The following is a 26,219-nucleotide window of genomic DNA, read 5'->3' as shown; positions in this document are numbered from 1 at the left end:
GGGTTATCATGCCCAGTGAATTTGAGAATGGACCTCAGATGAATAGACTGATGCTGGGACAGCAGCAGCCCGTGGCTGACAGGCTGAGCTTACTGCATCCCCTCTCTGTGCCCCTGGGCTCCCTGGAGCAAGACAGAATATAATCCCATCAGCCAGGATTTCAGGACAGGGACATAGCCCTCTGAACGATGGTGGAAGTTAGTGGGTGCCACATGGGATGACGACTGAGAGAGAAACCCTTAGAATTGGCTGGGCATGGGCAAAGCAGGGAAAAAAAGGTGCTGAACAAACTCACTTCAGTCTTGGAGAACTCCACAAGGAACAAGGGACACACACATGTATACACACACACACACACAGGCACGAACACATCAGACACATCCTTCAGCCTGCACACTTCAGCTTCAGATGGAGTTTTCTTGTACTAGTGGCAAACTGATCTCACTAGAGGAATGTGTTTCTCAGGAGCTGCTAGATGGCCCCTTGCTCTGTGCCCGCTCACTGTGGACGTCCCTACCACAGTGGGATCCACGGCCTCACTCAGAAGAGAGCTATGGTTCCCGGATCCCTGAGAAGAGGGCCATAGTCTGAAAAGGGGTTCCTGGTTAGCTCTTTTAGGCTTAGCCTGACAACAGAATTCGCCTCATATTTTTACGCCATTTGCCATACACATTTTCTCTCATTCTCAACTGATACGGGTGGGGGGAGATTTTCAAAAACGGTGAGGTTGGTAATTTGTGGATAGACCGTGTTTCCATAGGCAAGGGTTCACACCAGGGGATTCTGCCCACAGGTATCTGGAGGTCAAATTCGTATGCTTTCTGCCAATCTGAGCCGCTGCCTCTGTCTCTGAGAATAATATACTCTGCAAGAAGGAAAGACGCACAAGCAATAGGGCAGTCTTCTCAGGTGACGGAAGCGTGCCCCCGTGTAAGGGTGGTTGCGCTAAGCAATGCGTTTGGTGATTGAGAGAGTCTCTGCCCCAGATTCTGGTTACCTCGGATTAGTAGCCGTGGACATGGAATTAAAAAAAGGTTAATTGAAGGGTCTTTATCGAATCAGACATACACCTTAGAATAAGGCTTTTACTGTTCTAGAAACAATCTTCCAGAAGATGAAATCATCCAAGATTCCCCAAAAATATTTATTTATACAAAGATTTTGAGAGTAATATTCATATTTGTCTTTATACCTCAGTCTATGCGTCTGGGGCCAAGTCACTGTGTGGCACATGTGCAGCTTCCCCGAATGCCTCACATGTTGTAGCACCTGCTTCCAGGAAGACCAAATGAACACAGGGTCTTGGAGGGGAAGTGGGGAAGAACCCATAATGCCCCAAGGCTGCGTGGAACCACAATCCAGAAATGTGCACCCTGACCTGGAAGGCGTCTAACCAAGTGTCCGAGGGGGAATACGATCGAGGGAGAGGGGAGAGGAGGGGCCCAGAGGGCAGACAGGAAAGGGTTGATTCCCACCCTTTGCTTCTGCGTTCAGCATATCCAGAAGGCCCGATATAGTCGATGGCCTAGGAACTGCATGACCTGCATTTTCTCCCTGTAGTGACCCATGATGTTAATTGATGTAGAGGACAGTTTGCAAAAGTAATAGATTTACCCTTAATCCCAGACAGTATGAGATACAATTCTGGGACTTTGTCTTCGTAACCTGTCTTTAAAAAAAAAAAAAAAAATGCTTGCCTTGTATAACATAATCCAGATTCCCTAGAGCAGATTTGGTACAGCAATGAGCAAACCCAACCTCAGATCTGAAGTGTCTTCCAGTCTGGCCCTGACCCGGCCATTCTCTGCCCTTCCTCCTCCCTTCAGGGTAGCCCAAATCCCATTGCCACACAACGTCTCGACTTGCCATCCCTTTCCTCTATCCCCATCCCCTCTGTCTGCATCACAGAAAGTCTGTGTGTTCTGGAGTTCAGCCTTCCTCTAACCAAACCCACACTTTCTTTACCACCATGATTCTCAGAGCCAGCAAGAAAGAAATGTTCCAAAAGGAAACCTCCATCTCAGCCATCTGCCCGGAGCCGAAGGTTGTGGGCTCCAGGCCTCTCGGTGAGGTTTGTTGCTTGTGTGTTTCCCGAGGAGCGGGCAGTCAGGCAGTGGCAGTTCTCTCTCCCCTCTCTCTGTCGCAGATGGGGTCTCAGCTACATTTACAAGACTTCACCACCATGTTGGAGAGCTGCTCCACCTTGGGGGTCCTCCCAACATAGTACAGGATGGTCAGGGGCTCCAGGTCCTGGGGCACGCAGCAAGGCGAGGCAGATGCTTCGGGGTTCAGAGTGTTGTACAGTCCCAGCACCTGGGAAGGGACACGTCAGTGACAGGTTGGAAGGCCAAGCCTCAGGCCTGGAACCCAGGAACACTCCCAGTTCAAGGGCAGTCCCAGAGGCTGAGCAAGCGCTAGAATGGTCACGGGTGCTCTTTAAAAGGAACTGTTGGGGGCCAGGCGCAGTGGCTCACACCTGTAGTCCCAGGACTTGGGAGGCCGAACAGGCAGATCACTTGAGGTTAGGAGTTTGAGACCAGCCTGGCCAGCATGGTGAAACCCTATCTCTACTAAAAATACAAAAAAATTAGCCGGCTGAGGTGGCAGGCGCCTATAATCCCAGCTACTTGGGAGGCTGAGGTGGGAGGATCACCTGAACCCAGGAAGCAGAGGTTGCAGTAAGCAGAAATAGTGCCACTGCACGCCAGCCTGAGTCACAGAGTGAGACTCCGTCTCAAAAAAAAAAGAAGAGGAACTGTTGGAACCTGGTTTGGGTGAGTGAGTAGTTGGGTAGCTGTTGTTTATCCGCAATGACAGAAGCAGAATAACTGCACTTGTTTGGGGTGATCAGTTGAAGCATATGACAGTTACTACACTGATAATGAATTATCTTGACTTTTTTTTTTGAGTCAGTCTCACTCTGTCACCCAGGCTGGAGTGCAGTGGTGCAATCTTCACTGCAACTTCCGCCTCCCGGGTTCAAGCAATTCTCCTGCCTCAGCCTCCCGAGTAGCTGGGATTACAAGTGCATGCCACCACACCCAGCTAATTTTTTACATTTTTGGTAGAGACGGGGTTTCACCATGTTGGCCAGGCTGGTCTCGAACTCCTGACCTTGGGATCCACCCGCCTTGGCCTCCCAAAGTGCTGGGATTACAGGCGTGAGCCACCGCGCCCGGCCATTCTTGGCTTTTAAGAAAACAACTCTTATATTGCTCATCCTAGCTGGAACTGATCACTTCGGTGAGAAATGTTCTCACAAAACATTGCCTTGAGCCATTTAGTAAGTGCCAGAGTGTAGGACCCCAGACAGGATGCAGAAATAATGAACTAGAAGGAAACATGCTTCACAAATTACTGCCCTATTTTTGATTCCCCTCAAGGGAAAGATAGACTAGTTTCAGGGGTTGTGGACTCTCGGCTATCTCACTTTCTGTTCCTAGAATTTCAAATTAGCTTCTTGTCCATGCTTGTTGTTGTCTTTCAGAGTAAGTTTTCTACATTCGAGAGGCTGGAATGATCAGAGTTCTGGTAGAAGCCTTTCTGCTTCAGTGTTCCTTGCTAGCCACATGCACATCTCTCTGACATAGGGCAACACGTGGCAGTTAATTAATTACTATGGTACAGACAGCTTTAGATAAAGCAAATTAAAAGGCTGGTTGAAACTATGGTAGGAATTTAAAAGGGCGGAATGTGACTGAGTAGAACTGAGTCAGGGTGCCAAGATCAGAACCTTCACCAGAGGGATTTTACTCACCCCAGACCAGCATTCGCTCACTCAACATTCAATCCTTCACTCATTCTTTTTAACAAGTGACCTGATCGGTCAGCCCCAGTGCCTCAGATAGCATGAGCCTGCTCCATACCGTGCTGTGGGTGGTGTCTGCACTGCGGAGGTATGGGCAAGGGCCTGAGCAGAAGTTGGCATAGTAGCCCTTAGGTTCATGGACCCACTTCCAGCCCAGATCCTGTCGGAAGTCAATGTAGAGGGGGCGCACACAGCAGTTCTCCTCCAAGTTGCTACAACAAAAAACATTTATAGAAAATCAACTTAAAAAGAAACCACCAATAAAAGAAACTTCACGAATGCTCTCATATTCTCCCTTGGAGTCCTTTCATGCCATCATAGGTGGCTCCGGTCAGTGGAATCCCAGGTTCAAGGGCGTGAGGCAGAAGAAACCAGAAAGGCACATTCATATGTTGAAGACCGGGATCCCAAGGATGTAAGAAACAGAGATAAACGCTGTATGAGGAAGAGTAAAGAGGCAAAGGTGGCCCTGCTCCCTTTTATATCACAAATCAAAGCAGAGCTATAAAGTGCTCCACAGAAAACCAAGCACTAACTGTTACTAGCCAACTCAGCTTTGTTGAGGTTGGTTTTATTGTTACCCTCCTAATGTGCACCCAGCCAGAAATAAATTCTAAGTTTATGCAGCTTGTCTACAATAGTAGGTGACAGATGAGATTCAATCTAAAGGCCATTTAGCCAAATAAAGCATATCCTTCTATTAGAACCATGGTTCAACAGATCACCCAAATGTGATCTGGCCCTTCAATTCTGTTGCCTACAGAGATCCATTTGGCAATAATACCCCTTGCCAAGTGGTCATCCAGCCTCTGCTTTAATATCTGCTGCGACCTAGACTTGCTACTTCCAAAGACAGCTATTAGTCAAAATCTGGCTTCTTGTGGGTTCCAAGGGTGAACCATGGCAGACCCTATTGGTTATCTCTTCAATAACCATTCCTAACCCCCTTCTCCCTTGCCACATCCCTTTACAGAGTCTAAAACACCAGGTGTTCCTTTTCCTGGCCTCCCTTGTGAGTAGCAGTGGTCATGTGGCCCAAAAATGACCCATCAGACAAGGAGAAGTATGCAGGGGGTAAGCGCAAGTTCTGGCAAAGACATTTGATTATTTATAAAAGTAACAGATGGAAGAAGAAAGCTTCTGGCTCTTCCTCTTCCCTCGTTCCTTCTTGTCTTAAATGTGGACAAGATGCCTGAAGCCCCAGTAATCACTTGTGACCATAAGGAAAAGGATGAAAAGCCAACATACTAAACATGGCAGACTGGAAAGAGAGAAAAACTGAGCCTTCAGTGGCATCATTAAGCAGCCAGCCCACCCTAAGCCTGCTGCTATCAGCCTCTTGTGAACAAGAAATCCACTATGATTTACGTCACTGGCCAAGAGCATTTGTTCCTAACTGATAGAGACGCATGGAACAAATAAATCTACACGCCAGCCTTCATGGCTGCAGGACAGTTGGCAGCAGCTACCTTGCCTCTCCTATAGCTTGCTGTTGAGCTGTTCCCCCAGCTCAACATCCCTAGTTTCCCAAGCCCAACCATCCTCATAAGACATGGTTTCCAGATCTAAATATTTCCCAATTCATTCTCCCCAGCTTCATTCAGGCATCCTCTGAGGCCAAATGGACTCACTCATGCTCCTTTTACCTGCAGCACTTCCCCTCCTGGATCCTTTCATCCCCAAACCTCATCCTTGAAGCCTCTGCTCAAATTCCACACCCTTCTGAAGCCTTTCCTGTGTCCATAGGTAAACTTGTTGCTCCTAAAAAGCACTTAATCCTTCGGAGCCTCTTATGGGCGTGATCATTTTCTCCCTTTTAGTAGTTGACATGCATGCTTTATCCTCCCCTTATAAATGAGCAGTGAAACTGCTCCTAGATAAGAGAAGCTGGATCTTTTCTATCTCTGTATTGTGGCTACCCAGTAATTTCTGAATTCGTTTGTTAATTTCTCTAGCTCTGATTTCCCGTTCAAATGGAGACCGTTCTATTTGCCACCACCCAGTAGCATCCTTGGACCCTTCAGAGGGAAGTGAGCCCTTCTTTCATGGAAACTCCTACATTAATCTCACACACACACCCTACAAATGCTTAAAACATGGAAATCATGGAGAGGCTTTGACCAAGCATCTCCAATCCACACTATTTTAGCAACACTCCTCTTCACAGAGTTTTCTTCATTTCCTTCAGCCAGCCCCTTCCAGAACTAGCCTATAGAAAAATAGTGGGACCCCCAGGAAAACAAAGAGATCTGTCAGAGATTTTCAGTCTTCCTCCTGGAGATGTTTGTGAACAGCATCAGGGACCCTCTGTTGCGTGTGGCTTGGCTCTGGGGCCTGCCCTGCAGTAGGCAGGCAGTAGGTGTTGGTTCCCACATGGGCCCAGGCTCACCGGAAGCAGTAATTGGTGTCCAAGGCCCGCTTCTTTCTCTGACCCCCCTGGCCCGGGTTGTCGAGCCGGTGTGGGGGAATCATCATGAGGATTAGATGAGGGTTGTGGTGATCCTTCTGCTTCTTGAGGCGCCCCAGATCTCCACGGCCATGGTCATCCTCATTGTCCACGCCTGCAGAAGGGAAGGAAAGCGACAATCTCCTGTCTAAGGAGAGCAGAGCCCTTGGAGGCTGCCTCCTCCCCACGTCCCATCACTGCCCAGGAGGAGGGGTAGTGCAGTCTGAGAGGGAGGTGTGGGGGACAAGTGCAGCTTAATTCTGATGTCCAGCTGCAGGAAGGGGAAGAGCAGACGGAGGAGCCAGTATCAAAAGAACTCATCATTGTAAGGATGCCCACTGAAAGATGCCCCATGTTCAGATCCCCATACTCCTGTATAGAAATCTCCCAAGGGGCAGAAAGCCCTTGCTGAGATTCCTAGGGATCTTCATGGACCCATGAAGCAACCCTGTTGCTAAGTGGGTGCCTACCACATACCTCCGGGTTGTCAGTTTGTTTGTTTGTTTGTTATTTTGAGACAGAGTCTTGATCTGTCAGTCAGGCTGGAGTGCAATGGCCCCATCTTGGCTCACTACAACCTCCGCCTCTGGAGTTCAAGAGATTCTCCTGCCTCAGCCTCCCAAGTAGCTGGGATTACAGGTGCGTGCCACCATGCCTGGCTATTTTTGTATTTTTAGTAGAGACAGGGTTTCACCATGTTGGCCAGGCTGGTCTCCAACTCCTGACCTCAAGTGATCCACCTGCCTTGGCCTCCCAGAGTGCTGGGATTACAGGTGTGAGCCACCATGCCCAGCCCTGGGTTGTCACTTTAGATTTTAGACTTAGAATCTTGGGGTGTGAGTTTTCTCTTAAAATGTGAATGGATCAAGATAATGCAGAAGTCCTACCGAAAATTTAAGGTGTCACAACTTAAGATGGCCTAGGAATGGGAGCCAAAGAAACAAGACTGTATAATTGTTAAAATTCACATTGCACTTACAGTCTTTGAAGTGTTTTCACTATAAAATTCAGATGAGATAATGAAGCATATGATAAATAGCTTAGCAAACAAGCTCTGGAAAGAAAACCTAAATTCATCAACCCATTTCTTCTGGAAAAAAAAAGGAAAAGATTGGAGACTGACTTAGAGTCTCAACTAAATGGAGATCAATTTCGTGAAGGACAGCTGCCAGCTGTTGTCCATCCTCACTGAGGACAGGAACATGAGGAATTAATGTACATAGCTACAGGAGGGGCTCAGATCTCAGGAAGGGGCACCAGATCTGTAAGATAAATGAGAGACCTGGATCACAAATCCCTTTTTCTGAAAATCTTTATAAACAAGACAAGGATTCACTGAAATGGGAAGGTTCCATCCTAAGCTGGCCTGTAAGTAAGGACTCTGAAGGTCCTCTGGGCTCTAAGGTTCTGTGATTACAGTGTCAAATCTTTGGCTTTAAAAAAAAGGCTCTAAAATAGAGCCCATGTGGGGTAAGATCACCGTCTAGCGCTGGGCCAAAAGAGGCCTGCACCTTTTCCTAGACCAGCCTCTGACCTCAGGCATTCCGCAGTTACCCAACATGGGAATATGAAAGGAAAAGAGAACTTTCCTAAACTCCAGAGATCATCAAGGCTGAGTTCCCTGCAAACATAATGGAAAACCAGAAATGACTCTCAACGACTTCACCATCTCTACCCAAACACCTGCGGACAAACACCCTGAGACTGGAAGCAATCATCCAAACCCAGAGGACCCTGGGCAAGGTCAGGCAGGCCCCGCACATCTGCAAAGCTCAGTCGTCTGGGCACTCATGTTCAGGACAGCCAAAGTTAATGTCTTTTAGGGAGGGGGAAGACAACTCCTATCTGTTGAGTATTTCTGGCTCAGTGTTCCTTATTCGTTATCTCATTTAATTGCCTGACAACCCTGTGAAAGAGGAACTCTTATCCCATTTCACTAGGCCCAGAGGCTAGAGGGCTTGCCTACACAGTTTCACCACTTACCAGACCATATTGTCTTCCAGAGGCTAATGCATTCTCTAAGCTATAAGCTGAAAGCTACACTCATTGCTTTTGGGGCAAAGCAGAATGACTCAAGTACAAAATAGTTGGCTATCTCTCTGAAGGAGCTTGGTTTCTTTTCTTGAGGTCTGGTTAGGGTCTCCTGCACTATCCTGTCCCATTAACTCTCCCCGCCCCCGCCCCACTCACCCATCCTACCATACACATTCATTTTGTTACCTTTGAATTTGATTTCCATCACCTCGTGAATGTTTTCCAGGATATCTCCATTGGGCTGAAAGGTGTGACATGGACAGTGAATGCTGATTTCTAGACCTAAGTTGGACTCTGCAAAATAAGACAGAGTTCATGAGAAAAACGCCTCTGTGTGATGGGGAAGCGTACCCACCACCCACGCAAGGGTGAGCCAGGGCCTCTGCTCCTACAGGGACTCACAGGAACTGAGTTCTATTGAGGGTCACAGGAGACAGAAAGCGCCTCCAGAGCTCAGAGTGGACCTTCATGCGCACGTTGCCACATTCCAGGTATTCCTGTTATATTATGAATCACCAAATGGGGGCATACACTAGTGGCCATCATGAAACAGAAGTGGAATAATCGTTCCCTTTCAAAGGATGCCATTAAGAGAAAATTGTCACCTACCTACTTGGGGGCAAAAGGACACAGATACAGGAAGGAAAGTAAAAACTCATGCCATCTACGTGGTTTCTGGGAGAGGGGATCGTTGAGCCAACCTACTGAGGAAGGATGAGGGCAAGAGACAGAGGGACTGGAAGAGACTAGGGACAGGGAGTAACTAAAGAGTCTCCGAGCACAGAGACCGTGATTCAAAAGGCCGTAAATTCAAAGGGCCACAGGATGTAATGCTGGCCAAAAAATTCAAGTCAGGAACCAATGCTAGAGGCAAGGTCACTTGCAGACAGGAAGCAGAATCCATCTCAGTGGAAGATGCAAGCATTTCTACCAGGGCCATGATTGTGGGTCTAGACAAAGTGGCAGATTCTAGAAGAGATAAGATGAACATCATGGTTACACTGGGCCATATTTTCCCTAAGAAACAAGGACACAATGAGGTAAAAATTACTTGGACATTTCTTCTTTGGGAATCCTTGTTCACCATGATGGGAAGTTGGAATGTGGATTGCTCACCAAGACGAACAGCTTGGGAAGACAGTTGTGAACTTAGAAAACAGCACAGAGGAGATGATAGAGAACTATGGCTGAGGGTCCAGATGACATGAGCGTGGAGACAGTGAGCATGATAAAGCCTGGAGGTGCCAGGGTTTGGTGCCTGACATTCTGGTGCAAGAAGGGCAACTCCAGCCCATTCACCTAGTAGTTGTGGGATCATGAGTTTTGGCAACCAAAATCAAGGAAGCAGGAACTGAGTAAATGAGGTTGAGTGAAGTGAAGGAAAAAGAAAGAAAATGGAAAGTCTGCACTGAGACAAGTAATTTTACATGGAAAACCAGGTAGGATCTGGTATCATGTCAATTATGGTGGGTAAGACTTAATTTGGGAAGCTCTGTTGATCCTGGGGTAGCAGCCAGCTGTGACCAGGTGTAGAAGAAGTCATGGGGAACAGACCTCTCTGGATTCAGGGTCAGCCTCTCAGTGAGTTGATTGATTTGCTGCTCCCTGAGGCCACATACCATGTGTGTGAGCATCTGGCCTTGGGGACAACCTGGAGTCTTCCTGAAATTGTGCCATCAGGGCAAACCCCAAAGAGTCCGACCTGGCCCAGCAGCCTTCTCATGGATGGAAGGATACAAGCCTACAAGCTTGGAGATTCCCATCAACATTAGGCTGGCTTGGACATCCCAGTCCTACTGGTTAAAACCCAGCCCCTTTCTTCCATAAACTCCAGAGCCTAACCAGATCCGCTCTACCCCAAGTCAGGGCAACCTCTGGGGCACACTGCGCCTGCTGAGCTTGAAGATCTCTGTTCCAGCAGGTTCGCTCAGTGAGGGAAGGCAGACCAATAAAACAAGGCAGCTGACACCCAGCTGGAGGAGAAGTGACTGGAGAGGGAAGTATGAGGAGTGCCCTCTCCCTGGGGTTAACGCAGCTGGAAGGAGGAGCCGGAGTAGCTGAAATGGGCTACCTAACAACACCATGTACCTCCTGGTCAAGCTGGTTCAAAGTGGGCTGGAAGAGACCTGGAGTGAGTTCTATGAATCTGTGAATTAGAAAGTCAAGGTGCAGACAGCTGTGTTGGGGAGAGCGAGGGTCCAGGGGGTAAGCACGAGAGGGTGGCCTGGCTTGGCCAACATGCTGTATCTAGATAGAGGACTTAGAGATGATAACAACAATCACCAAAATGCATGGAACTTTACTACATATCAAACACTGCTCTAAGACTTTACAAGCACTAACTCATTTAATCTCTATAGTAATCCCATAGAGCAAGAACTGTTATCCCCCATGGTACAGATGAGAACACTGAGGCTTAGGGAGATTAAACAGCTTGCCCAAGATATCCAACCAGTGGATAGCACTGCCAGGATTCAGGCACTGACAGCTTGATGCCTGAGATCCCAAACTCTTGTTAGAGATAAGGAGGGGCAAAGAGGGGGCAACAGAGACCACCAAGGAAGATGCCCACACATTCACCAACATGCAAGATGGTTGTTTCCCAGTGTCCCACCTTTTCTGAGCCATGATGCTCCCTCCCCAGCCTGCTAGGGGAGACCTGGCCCTGTCTAGCTAGGTGCTGCAGACTATATGAGCAATAGCACAAGGGTATGAGACCTGGGTCCCCAGTGGCCCTGGTAGGCTCCAACCCACTCTGGGACCCAGAATGCAGGCTGGGTACCTGGTGCACAAGGGCTCTCAGATGTTTGCTCAATGAATCCAAGACCACATGTGTGACTCAGTTTCCTCATGAATCCACACCACCAACTGCTCCAATTTGGAGTCCTTTGTTGCCTGGTTTGAAGCCATGAACTCCGACGAGACTCATGGGCTCTCTATAAGCACAAACCTGTGTGATGATTCCCCTGTAGGAAAGGTAGGCAGTATCTGCCTAAGTGGGAACTGAAGGTTCCAATGAAGAACTAACCTCAGAATTGGCAGCCGTGGGGATGGTGGGTGGGGGACCCATAGGTTTTATTACGAAATTATCTTTTTGATGTCTCAGGAGGATGGAAATCATTCTCAATGCAAACTTCTCATTGAGCTCTGCAGCTGTGAAAATAAGAACTCCTTCAAGTGCCCAGGGCTTCAAAGAAATCCAGGTGGAGCTGATCAAAATCAGACAGGGAAGTTAAGAGATTAATTTCCCCAGCCCCTCCTTTCTGTAGCCGTCTGAGTCAGAATTCCCAACAGAGCTGCTGTCGGCAGATCCACGTGGGTTGTCCTAGGCTCTTGCCTTCATGCTCAGTAGGAGGGACAGGATGGAATTCCTGGGTACCCTTGGGACTGGGGCAGGATCTCCAGCCCACCATCTGCCAACTCAGCCACCGGATAATTCCCCTTGGATGGGGAATTTTCTCATTTATGTGACCTGCCTGGGCTCCATGGGTACCAAGCAATGCAAACTCGATGCCTACGGAGTCCAGGCAGGTCACGTGAGAAAATCGAGCCAGCATGTGATACTAAACAGGAACTGCCAGCCTTACTCTTGGGGAACAATAGGGAATAGTGAGGGCTGTGGGTACTGAGGATGCATACCCCATCTAAGGGGTGGCTGGTACTCGTCTGTGATAGATGGTTACCAGGAAATCTTCCAACTTTTCAAAAACAGCAAGAAGTCCAGGTTTTATGTGAAATCTCCTGACTTAAAACACCCAAAACTGTTGATGACTAGTCAAATCGAAAACAATATGCAGGCCAAATAGTTAGTAATCTCTGCCTTTGAGTTTTAACTCTTAGTTGGCTAAAATACCAAGGACCTAGAAGGATCCACCTGCCTCAGGGACTCTGGGCATCAATATATGGATGGTCTGTGGCTTTATAGCAGCTGATGACAGGAGAAAACCCTGCCCAAGAGGGAGAGAAGGAACAGATGGGACTGCCATCTGTGACCCCAACCCACTGAGCATCAGACCAGGCAGTACCAGTCAAGGAAAGGGAAAGAAACACAGAGGATGGTGTCATGAGCCACCAAAGTTCTCATCCAGACTGGACGACCTCGGTCAAGTCACTTAACTTCTCTCGGCCTGTTTCCTTATCTAAAATAAGAAAAGCTTACTCCTGTAAAACATGGTAAAGACCATGAAGTTCTCTCAAATGCATTTGATCCTTAAAACAACTCTATAAGGCATGCAGAGGAGGAACCATTGCCTTATTTTCCAGGTGAAGAAAGACAGTGCGTGGGTAAGATATTTGGGACATGTGAAGTGTGTTATGCCTCTGGGATAGCTCTGCTTGCATGACCACCCGGCCTTTCAAACTTAACTGGCCGGAACAGAACCCGTTCTTCTCCTAGGCCCCCCGTTTCAATAAGTGATACCACCTGGATGTCGAAAAATTTAGAAGTCATCCAGAATGCTCTTGTGTCCTCACACCCTACACCTAATCAGCCTGTGCTACTTACTGGCTACCTTCCAAATACAGAATAAATCCATACAATCTTCATATCCACTGCTACCACCCTAGTCTCAGCCTATATTGCTCTCATCTGGGCTGCCACCATGGCTCCTAACTGGTTTTCCTGCCTTTCCCTTTGACCTCCTGGAAACTAGAGGGATCTTTTAAAGATGTTAATCGAATCACCACACCCAGTCCCTCCTCCTGGTAGCTGTGTGAGTCAGAATTCCCAGCAGAGCTGCTGTCAGCAGATCCACATGGCTCTCCTAGGCTCTTGACTTCACGCCCAGTAGAGGGACAGGAAGGAATACCTGGGTACCTTGAGTATCCCCATCTCTGGTTATAGCACTCCCACACTTCTCATCACCCCCAGAATAAGTCCTGAAACCTCACCATGACCTGATGATGTTCTAAATTAAATTGGCTGGGCATGGTGGCTCACGTCTATAATCCCAGCACTTTGGGAAGCCAAAGCGGGTGGATCACTTGAGGTCAGGAGTTTGAGACCAGCCTGGCCAACATGGTGAAACCCCATCTTTACTAAAAATACAAAAAAAATTAGCCAGGTGTGGCAGCGTGCGCCTGTAGTCCCAGCTATTCAGGAGGCTGAGACATGAGAATCGCTTGAACCCAGATGGCGGAGGTGCAGTGAGCCGAGATTGCACCACTGCACTCCAGCTTAGGCAACAGAGTGAGACTCAGTCTCAAGAAATAATAATAATAATAATAATAATAATAATAATAGTAATAATAAATTATATGGCCCCAGCAATCTCTCTGACCACCTCCCCTCCTCCTCCCTACCCCAGCTCAGCATGCTCCAGCCACACCAATCTGTTTGCTGCTGCTGCTCCAACAAATCAAGCTTATTTCCACTTGAGGGCCTGGGCCTCACTGTTGCCTTTGCTTAGCACATCCCTTATTCTGATCTTCATGGGCTGACTCCTTATCATTCAGATGTCAATGCATGAATTTCTTCATCACAGAGACCTTCCCTGGTGGACCCCACCCAATCATTATCACATTGCCCTCTTTCCATTTCTCATAGTTCCTATCCCTATGGCTGCATCCCCCAGGGCCTGGCTTACAGGGAGCACTTAATAAACATTAGTTGAGTGAATGAATGGAGAATACTCAGTGGCAAAGCTAGGGTTTGAACCCAGATCTCTGACTCCCTTAATTCTGTCCTCTTCCCTCTGTTTCATGGAGGACTAAGGGACCTGAGGTTCATTCTGAAATGTTCATCTGAAGGGTCCACCTACCTCTTCTCAACAGCCACTCACGCACTGTGTCAGTCACATCAAAGGACAGCCACTCGGCAGTGCCCCGTGTGGGCAGATTCTTGCCACTGATATAGCGCTGTTTGGCAATGTGCTCATCCGGCCGAAGGATCTATAGGGCAGAGAAAGGAGTGAGTACTAGAGGCCATGACAGAGTGCCCCAGAAGATGTCACAGTGCAGAGCACAGGTGAGGGAGCAATAAGAAACCAGTGGTTCCTGAATGCCATGGCCCCCGAGCGCCTTAGCTAACTCTTAAGTGTTTTAATGACAGACACCGATACAGAAACAAAGGCTCAGAGAAGCCAGGATTCAAACCCAGGTCTGCCAAACTCTGCACCCAGTGGTGCCCTGATATGGCAAAGGAACTGGCTTTCTCGTAGGTGTGGTTTCTGCTCCGAGAGAGGAGTTACCTGGAAGAGTTCGATCCTCTGCTCATTCCGCTTAGAGCTGGGGTTGGGCACTCGCAAGACCCGGAATTCTGCTCGGAACAGGTTGGTTCTATTTTTCTCCACTGAGGACACATTGAAGCGGAAAACCTTGGAGGTAATTCCTTTGGGGCAGACAGCCAGTTCGTCTAGGAGATAAAGCAGAGCAGAGGGCACAGCATGAGTGAGACATGCAGGAACAGTGTGCTGCCAACGGACAGGCACCAAGTGGCCACCGTCCTGCCTGCCACCTCCCTAGAGGCTTGAGGTCTCAGACCTCAAGGTGGAGATACGAGGAAGATTCTTGGTGGCCCTAGAATCACACACAGTCCTGAGCAAGGAGCAGTGTGGCCTCAGAGCTCCACGACATGGCACTAGAGACTGGCCAGTCAAATCTAATTGCCCCCTCCTCCCACTGCCTTAAAATCAGTTCTGGTAAGTTCTCCCACCTGTTTTTCCTACTTTTTGAGAAAATACTGATTCTACACTTTTGTTTGTTTTGTTTTGTTTTTTCTTCCTTTTTGTGGAGAACAGGGTCTCGCTATACTGCCCAGGCAGGTCTCGAACTCCTGGGCTCAAGCTATCCTTCTGCCTCTACCTCCCTGAGAGCTGGGATTACAGGCGTAAGCCACCGTACCCGGCCTAAGAAAATACTGATTCTAGAAAGATATCAGCAACCTAGTAGTTTACATATCTTACTACTAGTTGATTTATTCCTGTGTTTGTTCATCTGGGCATCCATTCATTTATAAAAAATGTATTGAGCAGCTACTATATGCCAAGCATAGTGCTAACACTGGGAAGCAAAACGTGAACAGACACAACCCCTGCCTTCAAGGGGATTAAAATCCATTTATGCCTAGTGTTCCATTATTGGAATGCTAAGCATGTGGGAGTTATTTATATCCTACTGCTCAAGGTCATCGCCAAGGTCTGATTTCAAAATTCAAAAAATTGCAGCCTCAGGCTTATGGGTTAATATCCAAGTGGGGGGTATTAATACATGGGCCCAAATAACAGGACTAGAGAGAAATAATAGGACAGAGTGCCCTGGAAGATGTCAAAATGCAGGAGCACAGGTGAGGGGAGTGACAGGAAACCAACGATTTTCAGAGAAGTTCAGGGGTTGGTTGCTGCAGGAAATCAAAGGAGGGAAACGGCAGGGAGCACTTCATGGAAGAGGTGACAACTGAGAGGATTTGAGGATGGGGAGGAACAGGGAGTGACTGCTGGAAGCAAAGGCAGGGAAGGGAGGAAATGCAAATGAGTAAGAGGGACCCAAAGCAGCAGGTGGGAGCCAGGTGAGAAAGGGCAAGATGGTAGATTGGGGTCCACCTGTCAGACTCAAAGGTTAAATTTTAACCCATTAACAGTAGGGAGTCACTGAAAGTGTTTGAGCAGTGCAGTGACATCTCAACCTCGTGTTTTAGACCCAATAAAGCCCGGCTTATATAGCAAAGAGCCCACATCATGAGCCTGGCGGAAACACAGGTGCTTCCTCCATTGGCTCCTTTCTCTTTCCTTGACAGCACGTGCTATGCCAGACGCTGTCACCTGCTGGCCTCTTCATCCCTGTCCACAAGACATGGGCAGCCAATGCTCTTTCCCACCCCTCTGAGCCAGAGAAAGGAAAGAGCCTGTCTTTTCTCTGCCCCTGTACACTTGACAGCCTCAAGGTCTGAGCAGTATTCACACCCAGAGAAAAACTTTCTGCACAAATGGTAACAATAGCCCGAGGCTGAAATTCAAGCGCATAGACCCAGATTCCACACATAATGGACATGGCTGGAATGAGCTTATAATCACCCCGAGGGGTGGCTGAGGAAGTCACGGACAAGGCAGGAAGGATCAGAGGCCTGGAAACAAGCAAATGCGCTACTGATCTTCAGGAAAGGATGAGTGAGTGTTTCTGGAAATTGCCATCTGGTGGGCCTGACACTGGTTCTTAGAAAATTAATGGAACAGATGTTAGGAAAAGAAATGTGTGAATGTTGTCTAATGAAGCCCTGATTAATAATTGGCGTTGAAAGAACAGATACTGCCAATGATTCCCTAAACCATTTCAGATAGAACCAAGGAGAGAAGTCAGTGATAGCTAAGTAATGTGTAAGTTTACAAGTTTGTAATAGTCTGAATGTGGATAAGCTACTTGCATTGGCAACCCTATCAAGGACAACAGAGCTAGGTCTTGAAGGAGCTGTTATCAATACGGCTTCAGTTACAATAGCACCTCCTGGCAGGATCGCTCGAGCTCGCGAGGTCCAGGCTGCAGTGAGCCGTGATTGTGCCACTGCACTCCAGCCTGGGCAACAGAAGGAGATTATGTTTCAAAATAATAATAATAATAAATAAATAACACACCACCAGTGACTACAAGAGGAATAAAGGGTAAGTCAGTGCAACATGCACCTTGCTGTAAAAAGAAGGGAGACGGGGCAGCGCACAGTGGCTCACACCTGTAGTCCCAGCACTCTGGGAGGCCGAGGTGGGCGGATCACAACGTCAGGAGTTCAAGACCAGCCTGAGCAACATGGTGAAACCCTGTCTCTACTAAAAATATGAAAATTAGCCAGGTGTGGTGGTGCGCGCCTGTAATCCCAGCTACTCAGGAGGCTGAGGCAGGAAAATCGCTTGAACCGAGGAGGCGGAGGTTGCAATGAGCTGAGATTGCGCCACTGCACTCCAACCTGGGTGACAGAGGGAGACTCTGTCTCAAAAAAAAAGAAGGGAGATGGAAAATGGCACTTGCTGGTGAGGACAGTCACGGTGGGTCAAGGCAGTGGGAAGCCAGGGGATGGAGAAAGTTATGAGCTAGGAGAGTTCTCAGGACACCCTAGTGGCCGTCCTCTTTGGTTTCTTCCAGCCTATCAATCATAATCTGCTCCCCAAGATGAACTCCTCCTGAGGAGAATTTTAAGGTTTCAAAAAAGAGGTGGGAAAGGTCATTTTCTATTACCGGGATGTATAGATTTCCAATGAGTTAGAAGGTACATTAGGAGTCATGTAGTGCAACCCTCTTCAGAGGAAGAAATGGCTGTCCAGAGGGTCTCGGCCAGAGTCACTCAGAAGTTAGCTGACACAAGCAATTTGACGCTAGCAAGCAAAGCCTGGACATAATTGCTAGTGATTAAAAAAGAATTGGCACCAGGGCAACATGGTGAAACCTCGTCTCTACTAAAAATATAAAAATTAGCCAGGCATGATGGTGCATGCTTGTAATCCTAGCTACTCAGGAGGCTGAGGCAGGAGAATCGCTTGAACCTGGGATGTCGAGGTTGCAGTGAGCTGAGATTGCGTCACTGCACTCCAGCCTGGGCGACAGAGTGAGACTCCGTCTCAAAAAAAAAAAAAAAAAAGAAGAAGAAGAATTGGCAGCCAGGCACAGTGGCTCATGCCTGTAATCCCAGCTAGCACCTTGGGAGGCTGAGGTGGGTGGATTGCTTGAGCTCAGGTGTTCGAGACCAGCCTGGCCAACATGGTGAAACCCCATCTTTATAAAAGATACAAAAATTAGCTGGGCATGTTGGCACATGTCCGTTATTTCAGCTACTTGGGAGGCTGAGGTGGGAGGATCACTTGAGCCCAGGAGTTCAAGATCAGCTTAGACAACATAGGGAGGACCTATCCCTATTATTTAAAATTAAAAATTTTAAAGGCTGGGAACAGTGGCTCATGCCTGTAATCCCAGCACTTTGGGAGGCCGAGGCAGGTGGATCACTGGAGGTCAGGAGTTCGAGAGCAACCTGGTCAACATGGTGAAACTCTGACTCTACTCCAAATACAAAAATTAGCAGGGCATGGTGGTGGGCACCTGTAACCCCAGCTACTCGGGAGGCTGAGGCACGAGAATTGCTTGAACCCAGAAGGCAGAAGGTACAGTGAGCCAAGATTGCACCAGTACATTCCAGTCTGGGTGACAGAGTAAGACTCTGTCAAAAAAATTAAAATTAATTTAAAAAAAGAATTGCCTGGGAGATCAAAGAAAATGTAAATACAATCTTCTTGACAATCAAATTCACTGAATAATGATGCTTTAAGTAATCTGTGGAATGAATCATAGTGTAAATAAATAAGCAAAATGTAATAGCACCATCTTATGTTTTCTTGAGTTTTTATTACTTCATGTCACCTTCTAAGAACCCTTGAGAAGGAAAACATGTAAAATTTATCACTTGACAAATGAGAAAAATGAACCTCAAAAAGTTAAATGGCTTTCCCAAGGTCACATAACTAGAAGGTGGCGGAGGTGGGGTTTGAACTCAGGTCTTCTGAACACACCTCATTTATTGAAGCAGAGATTCTGGAAGCTAGGAGGGATCTGGGCGATCATCTGGTGAAGACGGTTTCATCAACAAAATATGGCAAGATTCCACTAAATGGGCCTAGAATGTCAACCTATGCCTCAGACAATGACCCACTGCAAACCAGTTTGTGGTTTTTAAGCCACGCCTCCGCAGAACACTAGCATTACTGAGAGCTGGACTAGGGGGTCCCACTATTACAAATTAAATCTTGAGCAACTTTTTCCATTGCACAGGAAAATGTGTATTGGTGAATGCCATTTTCTCTATCTTGTTTTACGGGGTAAAACATAAGCAAAGAATATTCACGTAGAGTATGCATGGAAAAACCAGGAAATAGCTGGCCATGTTTAGTTAACTGCCTTTTAAAATGTGTTCAGACACCTGGGCTGCTACGTGTGCCTTTGCTTGTATATATCATTTTTTGCTGGTTCCAGAGAAGGGACTATATTTATCAGTGTGGTTGTACTTCTCTACCCTGGCTGCACGTTAGAATCACCTGGAAAGCTTTAAAAACAAACGATGCCTGAACCCATTCCCCAGCAGTTCTGACTACACTGGAGTGAGTGGGGTCCACAGCATATTTTTTTAAGATCTCCAGATGATTCCAGTGTGCAGCCAGGGTTGAGAACCACAGACTATAATGTGCTGCAAAGGGCACCATGGCTTCCAGATGTTCTGGAAGTTTGAGAAACCACTGCTTTAATGGTGTGTGTGAGCTTTCTATTGATTAACCTTTAAATAAATTAGACGTGTTGCTTCGCTGATGGAACACCTTTAAAAATTTTTAGTTAGAAGCCCATAAACATTTTAAGCCCATGTTAAAAATTGGAATACTTCACAGAAAGATCCAGATTTTCTTCTCTTCTGGGACATGGGAAGAACTAATCAAGCTGGACCCACAGTCCTCAATGCAAGACCCAGCAAGAGCTGAGGCTGGCTGCTGCTGCTTTGGCTGGGCACGTGGGCTCCAGGTCCCCTCCCTCTCCCTGTCTCACACACCTTACTTTCTTCCTGACCCCAAGACCAAGTGTCCTGGTGCAGTTTATCACGATGCCGTGGCTTTTCTTCCAGATCATTTGCATTTCCTGCCGGGTTTCTGTAGGCACTTGTGTTTGCCATCCCTCTAAGAAAAGGTTTTGCCCTAGTTCCCTGAGTCTTAAGCTTCAATGTGCTTAAGAATCCATAAGGAGCTTGTCAAAAACACAGATTCCCCAAGACTCCACCCCTCAAGATTCTGATTCTGTAAGGGTGGGTGGGACCAGGGAATCTACATTTACCTCCAGCTTCCTCTGGACCACACTTGGAGAAGTGCTGACCCCTACTGTGCAGAGGGCATTGGTCCTTGGGGCAAATGATTTTCAGAATAATTCTCAGAATAAACAAAATCTACACTTAGCAGCCAGAGAAGAAAGACGAAAATATCAAGTTTTCTCTTTGTTGAGAAACTCCGGATTTGCCGGTTGTCTTAGCGCTGCCTTTGGCTGAAAACAACAAGTCTCTGAACAGACACAGATAATTACAAGCCAGAAGATAAAATGACACCTACATTGGTGATATCTTTGTAAGAGGGATGGCAACATAAGTAAAAAAGCTGTGTCCTTTCCCATCACGTGGGGTCGGAGAAACTCTCTACTCCCTCCCCACAGTAAAATCCTGGAGAATTAGAAAACGGATTACAGAGTCTTGCCCATACTCCCCAGTAGAGGCTCTGCTGATTCATCCCAGATGGAATTATAAAATTCTTTCAGCTGAAAAGGAGTTTGGAAATCATCTCTGACTTTACAGCTGGGGAAACTGAGGCTCAGAGAGGTCTCTTTTATGTCGCTGCAGTTGCTTAACCTGCTTGAGACTCTTCATTAAATAAAGAAAACTCTTTCATTAAATTAGGGAGAACATTTGTGGCATTTCTCCTGGGCAAAAAAAAAAAAAAAAAAAAAAAATTGCAGAGCTAAGAAAGAACAAATCTGGTTATCTTTATGCAATCTGCCACCTGGGTTACTAAGATAGTAACTCCTGACCTCTCCTGCTTGGTCCAACATGTGATTCATTTATGTTACAAATCAAAGTTCTACTGAACCCTAAAGGTTAAAGGTAGCACTTACAACGTGTATTTTACGTATCCATGAGTGCTTAACTATATGTGTCCTGCAGGCAGAATGTCTAGGTTAGGGTCCCCACTCTTTTTGGACAAATTACTTAAGTGATCCAGGTCTCAGTTTCCTTATCCACGAAACAGGGAGATAAGTTTATTTAGGAAAAGGCCTTCCTCTCTGTTCTCACCTTGGTGCCCTTTCTCCTGTACCACTAAAAAGCATTTCCTCTTTCATTTTCCTCTCCAGGGACCTCCATCTCCTTGCCCTGGCTCCTACTGTCACTTTCCTTCGAATGCATGTTCACTGGGTCAGGGAGGTGGCCAGAAGTGAGGAAATATGGAAGAGAACGTGATCTCATGACCTCCCCGCAGAGGACCTGGCATCGAGACCCTGCTGTGCCCCACCACAGACCTGGTGTCACCTCCGTCTGCCCTCATGAGTTAAGGACAGGCTTCCTTCCTCCCACCCCCCGCCCCGACGCCTCGCAAGCCCCTGATGATGGCTCTCTGCTCCTGCTTAGCACCTGCCCACTGCCTTCTTTATAATTAGTGTGCCTTGTGTGTCTGCCTCTCTGGGGTGGGCTCAGCACCTGACCAGCTGTAGGGCGGGCCCAGGTCCGTCTGCTCAGCCTCCAAGTCACCTCCAACAGCTGCAGAGTCTGCCTGCTTCCGGTTTGCACCTGTGAGCCTCATAGCATTGCGTGTTGGCTCCTCCCCAGCATCCTGAACAGCATCCTGCTCGCTGTGCTGGGTTGCCCCAGGCCAGACTATTGCTCCATAGCCCCACAGCCACCCCCATCTGCTGCAGGTCTTGGTACTGCAGCCTGGAAGCTGCCCAGCATCTGTGGGGCCCTGCCCGGGATTTTCCCAAGGCCATCTGCGATTTGTGCCTTGAGTCTGCACAAAATCAATGTCCACTTGCACCCGCGTGGCCTTGCCTCCACGTGGCTCATTCATTCTCAGCTCAGGATTCCAGGCTGGGGGGGGGTCCTCGTGACTCAGGATCCCTCCTCCCTTGGACTCCTCCTGCTGACCCAGCCCATGAAGGTCTGAGTCCTGCCCTCTTGCCCTGGACTCTCCTCACACCTCTCCTGTCGGCCTCAGATTTCGACCTTCCTCTGATGCTTGTGGTCACTATCTCCTGTGTTGGTGGGTTCCCAGGGAGTTGGAGCCTTGGTTATCCAGCTGCTAGGTGCCTCTGGGAACTGTGGGCCTCTGAGTCAGCCCCACCCAGAGACCCTGGGCAAGGAGCACTAGCTCTGCCTCGGCCTCCAGCCTCCGCCCCCACACGGCAGCCACATCCTAAAGAAAGGCACTCCAGGCAGCCACAGGAAGCCAGAGTGGGAACCCCTCGCCAGTAACCACAGGCTCCTCTGCCTGGCATGGAGCCGCGAACAGGGCCTTTGCACCTCCAGCCAGAGCTGGTCCACCCATCGGTACCCACTCCTGTTACTTCTCTCCAGCCAGGTTCCTTTCACCCCCTGCTGTGTGTTCTGCTGACCACCCTCCCCTGCCTGCCAGTTCCATCCCACACTCTCCACCCCTCTCCCAGGTGGGCCTGGGCTGAGGTAGTCAGGGCGGCGAGGACACCTGCTGGTAGGAAAAGCAAACAGAGCTGCTCCCGGAGTCTATGGCCCACGAGTGGCTCACATTCCTCTTTCCTGGGCTGTCAGTTTCTCAACATCTGCCAAATTTCTCTCTCTTGTATTGAGGTTTTTAAAATCCCCTTCAGTAAACACAGATGACTTCCACACGTGTACAAACACACACAGACATCTCACCCAGAAGCCGCCCGGCTCCTCCGTGCAGACGGAGCCCCCTGGGACAGCAGGCTCCCAGACATATCCCCCCCACACCGTGCACCCACTGCCACCCCTCCACCCGCTCTCCCGTGACACGCAGACACAAAGGGCGCCAGCCTCCCTACGCATCCAGAGCCAAAACCCACTCTCCCCGTGCCCACCGGCCTGGAGGGCGCCCATTTTGAGCACATGAGTCTGTCTATGCACAAGACTGCATGTCGCCCTAAAGTACACGGCCCTGGGAACATTCGTGCATACCCTCTCCCCTCCACACACACAGCTCACGTGGGTCTCGTGGGTCACGTGGGTGGGGTAGACCAAAGGGCCCAGGCAGCAAGAAGCTGTCTCTTGCCTGGGCTTCAAAAAGCTTGACAGACATTAATTTGGGGCAGGTACTCTTCTTCCCAATAACTGGAAAAACTGAAACGGAGACGTGTCACAGTGAGTTGTGAAAAGCAGGGAGAAGACCAAGGTCTCCACACTGAGAACTGTAAGGGCTCCTGACAGAGCCGGCCTTCCCCTTTATGGCACCCAGATGCTTACAGTTACTGATATGATCGCATGTGCAAGAATACATATGTTTCCCTGGACAGCACAATGTAATTCCAAATTAAAATCAGTCAAGGATGTGATGTGAGTTCAGCAAGCCGCTCAGCTCCAGGGCTCCTGGCCTCCCAGAAGCACTGGCTCTTAACAGAATGGCTCTATGTCCTTCCCCACCCACCTCCCCAGCCCCAACGGAGGAGCATCGCACCTCCTGAGCCTTGGTGCTAGTGAATCCTGGGGCACCCTGCTGTGTGGCCAGCACTAGGCCCCGCTCTGCAGAGCTCCCAGCTCCAGTTCAGACCCTCCAGAGCAGACACCCCAGCGAGAATTTGGACTTACTGTGCTCCGCCAGCCCCTGGATCATGTCGAATTTATGGATTTCTTTGGCATAGTATTCCGACTCGGTGTTTTCCTGGGTGCAGCCTTCCTCCCTCTCCCCATGCATCTCCTCCAGCAGCTCCCGGGTGCTGTTGTAAAGGGCCAGGACCTGATAGGGGACGTGGGTCATCACCGTTGGCTCAGGGGGGCTGGTGAGCCTGAGCTTGCTCAAGATCTGTCCCCTAATGGCTTCCACCCTCTTCTTCTTGATGTGGCCGAAGTCCAAGGTGGTGCAAGTGGACAGAGAGAGGCTGACCGAGGCAAAGTTCAGCAGGGCCAGGACCACCAGAGCCCTTTGCAAGTGCATCTTCATGTGTGAGCTGGGAAGAGAGGCCAGGGGGACGGCGAGGCCTGGAGAGGAAGAGACCCCAGCAGACGTGCAGAAGGAGGGAGGAAAACCAGGCGGCCTCCCCAGATCCCAAAGACTGAGGCTTGGCAAGAAGGTGCATGAACTCACTGCACTGCGAGAGCTTCAGGACTTCCAGGAAGCGCTGGCAACCCTGAGGACGAAGAAGCGGACTGTGTGCCTTGTAGCGCTGGGATTCTTGTCCATGTGTCTAAACAGGTTTTGCTGGGCTCTGACTCCCAGCAGGCCAGGTGGAGGGCAACCAGAGGGCTGGGAGGGGTGGCAAGGCAGCTGGGAGTGGGAAGGGAGCTGGAGTTTTTCCTTAGGTAAAAATAAATAGAGCGGATATCTGATATTGCCAAACGCCGCTTGGCGATGAGGAGAAAGTGGGTATTTTAAAGAAGGAGCAGAAGGACCATGGCTGGGTCCCAAAATCAAAATCCTTGCCTTGCCTTGAAGGAAAATAAGAAAAGAGAATGGAAGAGAAAAGGGGGAGAAAAAAGGTTAAAAAAAAAAAAGTCAGATCACCAGTGAGTAGGTGGGGAGAGGCAGGGCCGCGCAGTTGCTGGCCCAGCTAAAGGTGGGGGCAGTACAGGACACACTTGTCTCTCAGGCACTCCATTCATGCTTTCTCTTTTGTTTACACTTCCTCGGGGGCTTTCTAAATGACTTTGTTCACGCTGCCTCTCGTCTTCATTGGCTGGGGTGTGGGGTTATGTGCATTGGAAGGCAGGGAGGCAGGCCTCTGAGCGCAGCAGCCTCAATCATCCACTCAGACGCCCAGGGTCACCAGCACCTCGGCTTGTCTTCTGCCTCGGCCATTGCTTCTGTCCCCTGCTTCTCTTTAAAAAATAAAAAGGAGAAAAATAAAATAAAATAGAAGCCAGTTCACGGCACGCCTGCTCCGGAAAGCTGTTATTCCTTCTCTCGCACGCCTCTTCCCCTGTCTCTGCCTCTCTCGCTCATTCCCTTGGACTTGACTCTCTGCTTCCCTCCCTTTCTCTCTCTCCCTCTCCCTCTCGCTCCTCTCCCTCTCTCACACACACACATGCACACACACTGCTTTCTCTATTTCTCTCTGCTGAAATTTTATACCTCCCTCCCATGACGTCTCTGGCCTGGGGTGGGGGAGGGAGGGACCAGCGCACGCAGCCTCTTTTGCTGCACGATGTTAATGTTTTAAACAGGCACAGGAAAAGCCGAGCCCATTTGAAAAATACGTTGCGAGTCCTCTCGTTCGACGTGGTAGCTGAACTTTTTTTCCCCTCTTGGAATCACTCCTGCTACACGTTGGCTGTTTTTCTGGAAAGTTACTCCGATGAGCCCCCTCCCTCCATTTCCCCCAGCCCCAGCGCCCTCTCGCCAGCTGTCAGTCCGCGCCGTCCGCGGCCCGCGTCTACTCTCCCTCCTGGTCCCCCGGTCCCGGGGTCGCCCCCGGGCCAGGCCCGACCCGGGGCAGGGTCCGCAAAGGGCGCGGGACCCGGTAGGGGCGGCCGTGCCAGCCTCGCGGAGGGGACTCCCGGCCTGCGAGCCGGGTCGGAGGGTCAGCGTCCGCTCCGCGGCGATCCTGGCCCGATTCTTCATTGACAAGATCGGAGTCGGGAGGCGGGCAGAAGCCTGGAGATGCTCCAGGGGCAGTGAAAAATGGTGGCGTTTTCCGGAAGATCGAGGGTGCCCTCTGGCGAGGCGAGGCCGCCAGTGAAGGAGCTCGGCTCGTCGGGAGCCGGGGAGGCTCGGGGCCTGGGGCTGGGAGGCGGGAGAAGGGGCTGCGGTAGAGAGCGAGAAAAACAAGACCCGGGCCCCGAGGAATCGCCTCCCTCTCGGTCCCACGTGCGCACGAGCGCACCTCTCCCTCCCCAGCCGCTGCTCCGGAGCCGCTCTCTCAGAAATGTCATCCAGATGTTCAGCCTCCCTCCCCGCCGAGGGCTCCGCAGGGAGCTGCGCCAGCGAGCGCGAAGTCAGCAGTTGGCCCGAGCCCATTTCCCAGATGGGTGAGGGGAAGTCGGCTCTCTGCTTTCGCTCCTCTTCTCGGCCCGAACCTCTAGGCCTTTTCCCACGAGCAGCCGAGGGAGGGTAGGGCACGTGGCTCCCCGTAACCCGCAACACAGGGCTTGCATCTGAACTGAACTTTCCTGAGAGTGAGTGTCGCTCCCACCCCATCTCATTCCAGACTTCCTGGACCCTTTCTGAGAGGTCTGACTTCCAGGCCACCAACTGAAGGGGCTGTTCACTGTATCCCAGCACAGCGGTGGGTCACTTT

General features: G+C 49.4%; 1 protein-coding gene across 2 annotated transcripts; it reads right to left on the bottom strand.

The window, feature by feature from the left end:
• Positions 1-1,065: 1,065 nt before the first annotated feature.
• Positions 1,066-25,512, bottom strand: TGFB3 (transforming growth factor beta 3). 2 transcript variants are annotated; one of them, XM_009211989.4, is made up of 8 exons: positions 25,055-25,512; positions 23,575-24,801; positions 14,477-14,640; positions 14,048-14,177; positions 8,475-8,582; positions 6,198-6,369; positions 3,867-4,020; positions 1,066-2,313 (listed from the first exon to the last, which is right to left on the bottom strand). In XM_009211989.4, exons 2-8 carry the CDS (start codon positions 23,924-23,926, stop codon positions 2,155-2,157), a joined length of 1,239 nt encoding a protein of 412 aa, XP_009210253.1. In that variant the 5' UTR covers positions 23,927-24,801; positions 25,055-25,512; the 3' UTR covers positions 1,066-2,154. The 2 variants fall into 2 exon arrangements, with proteins under 2 accessions (XP_009210253.1, XP_003902128.1); XM_003902079.4 differs by lacking the exon at positions 25,055-25,512 and having other exon boundaries at positions 23,575-25,045.
• Between the last annotated feature and the right edge of the window lie 707 nt (positions 25,513-26,219).

Source organism: Papio anubis, chromosome 7 (genome assembly GCF_008728515.1).
Source record: "Papio anubis isolate 15944 chromosome 7, Panubis1.0, whole genome shotgun sequence".
NCBI lineage: Eukaryota > Metazoa > Chordata > Mammalia > Primates > Cercopithecidae > Papio > Papio anubis.
This window is presented reverse-complemented; position numbering and strand designations above follow the sequence as displayed.

Bases quoted from the DNA above. Each gene is read 5' to 3' on its own strand.
- TGFB3 (XM_009211989.4), bottom strand. From the start codon at position 23,926: ATGAAGATGCACTTGCAAAGGGCTCTGGTGGTCCTGGCCCTGCTGAAC. The intron at 14,641-23,574 runs GTAAGTCCAAAT...TTTATCTCCTAG, and splicing joins CCAGGGGCTGGCGGAGCACA to ACGAACTGGCTGTCTGCCCC. The intron at 6,370-8,474 runs GTAACAAAATGA...TCCCTTCTGCAG, and splicing joins GATGGAAATCAAATTCAAAG to GCGTGGACAATGAGGATGAC.